Consider the following 8,653-nt stretch of genomic DNA (forward strand, 5'->3'; position numbering starts at 1 on the left):
ACAGCTAACAATACAGACTTGCTATTCGCTATTTTCTCTCTAGAGAGCTTAACAGAAGTTAACAGAAGAAAAAACTATCTATCTGACCTAGGTTCTATTTATACATTGAACCAAGATCGTGGCATGCAGCACTTATTAGGTAGTGGATGTCGTGGAGGTCGTGGCGACCTTGCATGGGTCCACTATCCTGCAAGAGTTAATGACTGCTTGACACCACTAAATAGATCGTGGGTGTAGTGGAGGTCGTGGAGGTTCTGCATGAGTCCACTATCTCCCAGTTCGGTCGAATACTGAGACCGAACTGCTGAATTATTGCCGAGCAGCTTTTGCCGATCTGAGAGTAGAGCTTGATGCCGACCTGAGAGCAGAGTTTGATTAGTTGGCTTTTACCGAGCTGTAGGCTGGGGCCGAACTCTTTGGTTGTGCCGAACTGAACTCTTTAGTCATGCCTGACTGATACTCTTTGGTTGTGCCGGACTGATACTCTTTAGTCATGCCGAACTGATACTCTTTCTTGGGCTTTAGGCTGATGGGCTTTACTGCTGTTGGGCTTGTTTAGTACGTACTCCATCAGGCACCTTATTCAGTGTGGAACACACGCTCAATTTCACACAATCACTCATCTACTCACTTGTAGTAATATTTTATACTCCATTGTATCACCAGATGATGCAACACTAACTAAGTTAGAATGTGGCAAAATCTCCCAAGACAAAGGCAAGCTCACCTACTCGGAGTGTTCCTCATCATGAAGGATTGCTTTGTTTTTTTTTGTTTTGGCTCTTATCCTTTGCTTGCCTCCAACATTTTTCAAGCAACTGACTTTAGGATTTTGAAACCATACTTGCTTGAGTTTATACAAGCATTTATGTGATCAAAGCATACATACATTATAAATCGAGTCAAGGTTTTTCACACACTTATTCAGTCAATTTTTAGCACAAGTAAAACTTAATTTCACATGCCTATAAATCGTGCAAAGTTTGTTTTTTTTTTTTTTATAAATCGTGAAAGTTTACTCCAAAAGTTATCATATCCCCTCTCCTCACACCTACACAGTAACACAGCCATGGCGTCCTCAGCAATTTGGACATCAACAATTCAGCAAAACCCCCAAAACCTTCCTCTACTATTCCCTCTCCTCCCAATCTCCCCCCTTTCCCACTCTCGCACCATCCAATTTCACAGACCAAACCACAATCACGCCCTCAAGCACCTGCACTCAACTTTCCAACCTCTCTACGCCTCCGTTTCACCACCTCGCCCACAAGACGAGGATGAAGACGAAGACGACGAAGAACCTGCCATCGGTGACTGCCTCGTCTACGAAGAGGGCATTTTCAACGACCCGTTTATTGAAATCACCACCAATTCTAGGCGCTCCACTACATCGACTGCCAACAAAGACGCGGATGTCGCCGCGGAAAACCTAATTCCGGAGGAGTGGCTGGATGTGCAGAAGGAATTGAACATCTCAAAGAAGGAGCGACGGAAGATGGCGCAGGAATTGGAGTACGGCACGCGGGTGATGAAGCGGAGGCAGGCTCTGATGCCTCTGAATTCGGAGGGGCAGGATGAAATTGAGCAAGCGAGGCTGGAGAAATTTGAGAAAATTAAGCAGGAGAAGATAAAGCAGCTGAGCCCCGTGGTGCTTGATAATCCGAAGAAGGAGTATTTTAGGGAGATTGAGCCTCGGAAAGAGGCAAATGAAGAGGTTGGTGGAGGTAGAGTGGCGCCGAGGAATCCGAGGCTGACAGTGTATGGAGGAGGATTGGAGGATGTTTCTGCGTTTTTCAGTAGTGGCAAGTATGAGAGCGGCGCTGTTAATAAATCTCAAGGTATATTTGCTGCAGCTTGTTGTTTGGTTTTGTGTTGAATTAGCGCATAAACATTGATTTTGTGACGGGAATTGATCTTGTGCATTTGTGATGTCATTGTTGTTTTGGTCTTTAGACTTGATAATTGAGATTTGGGAACTGTAATTGAAGTTATGTCATCTTATCTGTGTGGAATTATGACGATCTTGGTAAAAAATTGGGATTTTCCTCTGTTATAAGCCCGGAGAAGTGTATGGCATTATCCTGCATGCACAATCTTCCCACGGAGGGGAGGTAGGAGAGTGTTTAGTACTCGAAAGATTAAGTGTAGGAGCCGAGGTGATCTAGTTTTCTTGGGTTCGTAGTGTACGATAGTAGCCTTGATATGTAAACATAAGTATTTGAAGATTAGCAGTCACATATTGAATATGAATCTCAGTTGTATGAATGGTAATGTTATGAGGCTTATGACTTGTGATAAATAAGTTTCAACTGCTTAAGATAATTCTACCGGCCACTCATAACTGTCATCCTAGGAAATGTGGTGGATTATCTGGTGCTTGTATTGTACTTATCTCACTATCTACATGCCTCTTTGGTCTTTCTTATCTCTAATATTCATTTCCCTGTGATTGCAATTTTATTGAAGGCACTCGTAAATTGTTCTCACAAGAAGAGAAGGCAATGATGAATAGGCGGGTTCCTGATGTAGCAGTTGCTACCTCGGTGAGTATCTCATGGCTTGTGACTCTTGTGTTGGGAGAAAATAGTGTAATGTCGTGTAAATGTGGATATATCGAGACGTCCCTAACATTTCAATGGTCAAATTTCTCTTGTTTCTAATGATTCTCAGATGCCAGGATACAATGATATTGCTATTTTAGCATATGTGTGCTAATTCAGGGTGCCAATTAATTTTTTCAGGGGAAATGGCATCCTGTGCATACCCTTGTTGCCGCGGGAGAATTTTACCTCGTTGATTCTTTGTTAAAGCACAACCTTGATATTAATACCCCAGACAAGGTAAAGTGCGACTGAATTCCCATGTTGCTGGATTCCTATTCCCTTGTAATAGTATCTACCAGGAAGGATGTCATTATCTCAATCTTGCTGCTAATCCCAGTTTGTTGTTGTGGTCCCTTTTCCTACAGAATGGATTGACTGCAATTCACAAAGCAATTCTTGCCAAGAAGCAGGCTATTTTTAACTTCCTTTTGAGAGAATCAGCAAATCCATTTGTTCGTGACAATGTAAGTTAAAGTCTCTTGTTTTTAGGACCTTAGGAACATATATTGTGATTAAGAAGATGTCATGCTACTGCATATCATACACTGTAGGCCCTGCCTCTGGATAAAACATGAGAATTAACTTATTCATGACAAAATTGGCAATAGAAACCAACTACAGTATCATTTCGCTAGATGCTTCAGCTCTGTAGTCAACTTCACTATGGACCAACTATTTAGTTTATCATTCTTCGGTTCCAAATATTTGTACATGTTATCTCCTTGTTTTTACCACTGTCAAAGCTGTGGAAGAACTATTGGCTTTAGTATTGTTTCTGAGTTATTTTTTTCGCTACAACAGGAGGGAGCTACCTTAATGCACTATGCTGTCTTCGCAGCTTCTAGTCAGATGATAAAGATCTTGTTATTGTACAATGTTGACATAAATCTTCAAGATAATGTAAGCTACCTATATTGACTCATTTTTAAGTGGTACCCTGAGTTTAATTTTTTCTTTTTCTCGTATTACTAACAGGATGGATGGACACCATTGCATTTAGCAGTGCAATCCCGTAGGACAGATATACTGAGGCTTTTGCTGATCAAGGGAGCTGATAAATCTCTAAAGAACAAGGTAAGATCTTTGGGAGGAAATGATAAGTAGATTATTGGTATTATTTGTGCTTCAGAGATTAGTCTTGAAATTTCAAAGCTACTCTTCAATCTTCATAGTAGTCATCCTATGAGAAATAGCATGAGGTGCTTATTTTTGTCATCGGCTGTGAAATGCACTTCCATTTTTATAAATGTTATTCGTTCAGCTCTATTTATGCATCTTATTTTTCTTCCCCAATTCCGTTCTTGCTCAGGATGGATTAACTGCTCTAGATCTTTGCCTCTACTCTGGTAGAGATACAAGAACTTACGAACTCATCAAGCTCCTCAAACGCATGTACTAGTGTTAGCCTATGCACTCTCAAGCAAGCTGAAACTAAAGTGAAGCTTGCTCTCAATCCTAATGTTGATGCTAAATGTGAAAATGAAGATCCTTCAGTCAAGGACGTGGCATCTACTCACAGCATGAAGAGCTGGAAAGATGTGCTCTTGGGACCACCTAAAACGTTGGCAGCAAGAGAGGGTGGCCAGCTCGCTCTTGTGGTCCAAGGCAGTTAAATTTGTTGTGTTGTCACTCTTCTATTGCTTGTGATGGTAGAGTATTATTCCTAGTGTAGCTATATATATGTGTGCAGCACGTAATTCCAATCACAATGAATGAACATACTATTTCTGGAAATATGCAGTCTCTCTTTATCTTCTATATCAATTCCTCTGCTATTCTTTCATTGTATCAGAGCCTAGGTTCATCCTAGGTTCTGCGTATTTCCCATTTGTTCTCTTTTTCTTTATTTTGAATCATGGCTGAGAAAGGTGGGTCAAATGTGGAGGATATATCTGAAGGGGTTGGCAGCGGAAGCGTGCACGAGATCCGATCACATAAAATGATCTATTTAGCAGATTATTTAGACAAATTCTATTCGCGTAATTATCACATGTATCATGCTTATAACTTGAATTAAAACATGTTTTAGCATATAAAATCCCTAAAACATGCTCACTACGGAATTAGCCAATTTACCTCGTTGATTCAATCAAGAATCGATGATGGCTTGCTCCGTCTCCACGTGAAGATCTTCAGTACTCGACCTCTGATCTTTTGACTGGTGTCCCGGACTGTATACTGATATTTGTGTGGGCAAATCTCACCAGAATACTAGGACTCGAATAATGAAGACATAACTCAGCTCATGGAGGGAGCAATTTTTGAATTCTCTCTCTTTCTAGAGGGGGACGAAAATTCTAGCAATAATAATTATGTCTTCTGTCTCCTTTATTCTCCTATTTACATTAAGTCACATATTGGGCTCAGTCAGGGATCTAAGGAAGAATTTGGACATTGCATCACCCAATTAGCTTTTTACTAATTAAATTGAACTCACAATTTAATATAAGCTTATATTGGAATATTATAAGCAGCCACTACACAAGTAATATTGCACTGCCTTTCCAAATCCGAAATTACAAGTATTCCGGGTTTCCTTTTATTTGTTTAATTCATTTCCCGCGCTTAAGATAGAAACATCCATTAATTAATTAATGTCTACTATGGACTTAATTAATTAACATATTTTATTCTCCAAGAGTGGACTTAGCAAGAAACTCTTATTTATTATTCATAGAATAATTAAACTCCAACTAGCTTTCAGAATAATAAAACCTTGTTTCGAGCTCCTCTTGTGGATGTTATCAGACGAGACTCTTCTCGCGCACGATTCAACATAATAGCAATCCTAACACCACTAGACAATGATCACCACTACCCAATATACCTGGATCGTTGGGTGACGAAAAACCCGCACCTTTGGTAAGTCAAAGTAGTAGATACTCAATATCGTATGCTCAATGCTAACGTACATTGATTAAAAAATTAATTATCAAGACCTCGTCTTTCAGTAGATAGCATAAAGACTCGTCTTGCTGTTAGATCCATTCAGTGCTATACCACACCAACGTCATCATATTTCAATAAGGCTTAAAAATAATCGGACTGACATTGCAACCTTTCACGATAGGTAGTCTAGGTCTATCTGGGTTGTGAAATTCTTATTTTTCTTTGTTCAGAACTGACCGCGTACCTTAAATTGAGCGCAGCCCACAACCGGTCTACTAGAACAAAGACTTACACTTATGTTATGTTCGCTTATACATTTAAATATGCAATAAACATCCATTAAATGTAAAAAATAACAACATTATGACAAAAATAATCTGTTGCATTCATTGGAAAATAATTATTAGAGTTTTACAGTATTCAGTCACTCAAAGGTGATTTCTAGTATACAAACCCTAACAATATCCTCAAACAGAAGTTCTATTCCCGTTTTAACCCAAACACACCCTATAGCCATTAAGCTCACTTAAAGTAATTATCTAGTGTGGAAACAACAACTAATGTCCACCATTAGAGCTCTAGATCTGGAGCCATTTTTGACAGGAGAAGAAGCTGCTCCTCCGCGTTTAATTTCTATTGAAGGTACAACTCAAAAGAAGGTGAATCCAGATTTTCTGCTGCAAGCAGGATCAGCTTTTAGCCTCCTGGTTGCAGTCTTCACTCACTGAAAATGTTCTTGCTCTCATGGTTGGATTAACCACCAGTCATGAGATCTGGACAACTCTAGAAGCTAACTTTGCAGGTCAATCGAAGGCCAAGATAATGTAGTATAGACTGCAACTTCAATCCTCCAAGAAAGAGTCCAGTCCATGAGGGAATATTTGGGAAAAGTTAAGTGTTGTTGTGATGCACTCGCGGCTGTTGGATGTCGCATATCTGAAGATGATCAAATTTTGTATGTTCTTGGTGGCCTTGGATCAGAATATGATCCAGTTATGGTTGCAATCTCAGTCAGAACTGATCCAAGGATTATGCAAGAGATAACATCTCTATTACACAGTTTTGAATCTAGATTGGATGCAGCTAAATCCACAAAGATCAACATGGATGGATCTACTCCTTCCTTGAATGTTGCACAAACTACTGGGCAACGTGCAGATGCAAATAATCGCTTCAACAAACAAGATGAAAGTGGAAGAATGTCTGGTTATGGATCTGGTTTTAGGGGTGGCAGAGGTGGTAGATCTGGTGGGAGAGGAAGATGAAGGCTTACTTGTCAATTGTGTCAAAAACCCGGTCACACCTCAGCCCGCTGTTGGTATAGATTTGAGCAGTCCTTCATGCCTCAACCATCTCAGCCACGACCAAATCATCAATCTTATCACTCTTATGGAAATCCTCAGCCATCTGCTAACATTGCTCAGGCCAGGGGCGGTTCTTATCACTCTCCTGCAAATGATTCCAGCCATGATAGCTCATCTTCAGTCTCTTGGTATCCTGATTCTGGAGCCACACATCATGTATCAAGTGATCTTTCAAATCTGAATAGTGCCTCGGAATATTATGGAGGTAATTCATTGCATCTTGGTGATAATTTTGGTATTCAAATTGCTCATGTTGGTAGTTCCACTGTGATTCCTGATTCTCACTCTTTCCCTAATTCCAGATGTTTCATTCTCAGTAATTTACTTCATGTTCCTCAAGTGTCTAAGAATCTCCTTAGTGTGTCTCATTTTGCTAAAGATAACCGTGTTTACTTTGAGTTTCATCCTTCTTACTGTCTTGTAAGAGATCAGGTTTCCAGGCAAATCCTTCTACGGGGCACCCTTGAGAATGGTCTCTACAAATTCCTCCTTGTCCACAAGTCTAAAGCTTCCCCAAACTCCACTTCCTTTCGGCCTACTTCAATCAAGAGCTCTCTTCCTGATGCTCAAACCTCAAAACATTCCTACTATTTTTAACTCTGCCAACGTTTTAGGTGGTCCCAAGAGCACATCTTTCCAGCTCTTCATGCTGTGAGTAGATGCCACGTCCTTGACTGAAGGATCTTCATCTTCACATTTAGCATCAACATTAGGATTGAGAGCAAGCTTTACTTTAGTTGCCTCTCTCGAATTGATGGGAGGTGTTAGCCCATGCACTCTCAAGCAAGCTGAAACTAAAGTGAAGCTTGCTCTCAATCCTAATGTTGATGCTAAATGTGAAAATGAAGATCACTAAAGTAAAGCTTGCTCTCAATCCTAATGTTGATGCTAAATGTGAAAATGAAGATCCTTCAGTCAAGGACGTGGCATCTACTCACAACATGAAGAGCTAGAAAGATGTGCTCTTGGGACCACCTAAAACGTTGGCAGCAAGAGAGGGTAGCCAGCTCGCTCTTGTGGTCCAAGGCAGTTAAATGTGTTGTGTTGTCACTCTTCTATTCAGTGGCGGATCCAGGAATTTTTGTTTGGGGGTGCGACAAACAATTATGGTTTTTTAATTATTAAAAACGTGAAGATGTGCATCAGAAGAAAATCGAAAAGATAAAAAGAAAGAGAATTAAAATCCTTCTGAATATTTAAAAAATATATAATGATAAAGATATAAGAAAATGGGTCAATTTTTTTATAAATAGGAAATTATTGGTTTTAAATGCAATAGAAAAAACTATACAGAAAAAAATATGTATAAAATACATAAGTTCGAAAAATAGAAAAATAAAGATAGGTGCCTTAAATAAGTTTCTATATTCAAATGCATTTTTGAATATTTAAAAAAGAGAGAAAATAATAAATATGAGAAATGTAATAGTACTACCATTTGCACAAATAACAGTGGACAGAAGTGAAGAACATAAAAGATGAGAAGGCGCCACTAATAAGCTTCAAACACTAGTCTTCTGGATGAAAATTAGAGACACAACCACTTGACCAACAATGACATTGTGACTTTGTGTAGATATACATACAATATAGAGATAATATTTGGGGTACAGTTGTACTCCTTTGTTCCAATGTGGCTCCGCCACTGCTTCTATTGCTTGTGATGATAGAGTATTATTCCCAGTGTAGCTATATATATGTGTGTAGCACGTAATTCCAATCACAATGAATGAACATACTATTTCTGGAAATATGCAGTCTCTCTATATCTTCTATATCAATTCCTATGCTATTCTT

The 8,653-nt window shown here is 39.4% G+C and overlaps 1 protein-coding gene across 1 annotated transcript; it reads left to right on the forward strand.

Moving 5' to 3' along the window:
• The first annotated feature begins 1,006 nt into the window (after nt 1-1,006).
• LOC121787556 (ankyrin repeat domain-containing protein, chloroplastic) lies at nt 1,007-4,361 on the forward strand. The gene is made up of 7 exons (XM_042186328.1): nt 1,007-1,838; nt 2,467-2,543; nt 2,742-2,840; nt 2,969-3,067; nt 3,405-3,503; nt 3,579-3,677; nt 3,913-4,361. The coding sequence occupies exons 1-7, from the start codon at nt 1,070-1,072 to the stop codon at nt 4,000-4,002; spliced, it is 1,332 nt and encodes a 443-aa protein (XP_042042262.1). The 5' UTR covers nt 1,007-1,069; the 3' UTR covers nt 4,003-4,361.
• Nucleotides 4,362-8,653: the final 4,292 nt, after the last annotated feature.

Source organism: Salvia splendens, chromosome 22 (genome assembly GCF_004379255.2).
Source record: "Salvia splendens isolate huo1 chromosome 22, SspV2, whole genome shotgun sequence".
NCBI lineage: Eukaryota > Viridiplantae > Streptophyta > Magnoliopsida > Lamiales > Lamiaceae > Salvia > Salvia splendens.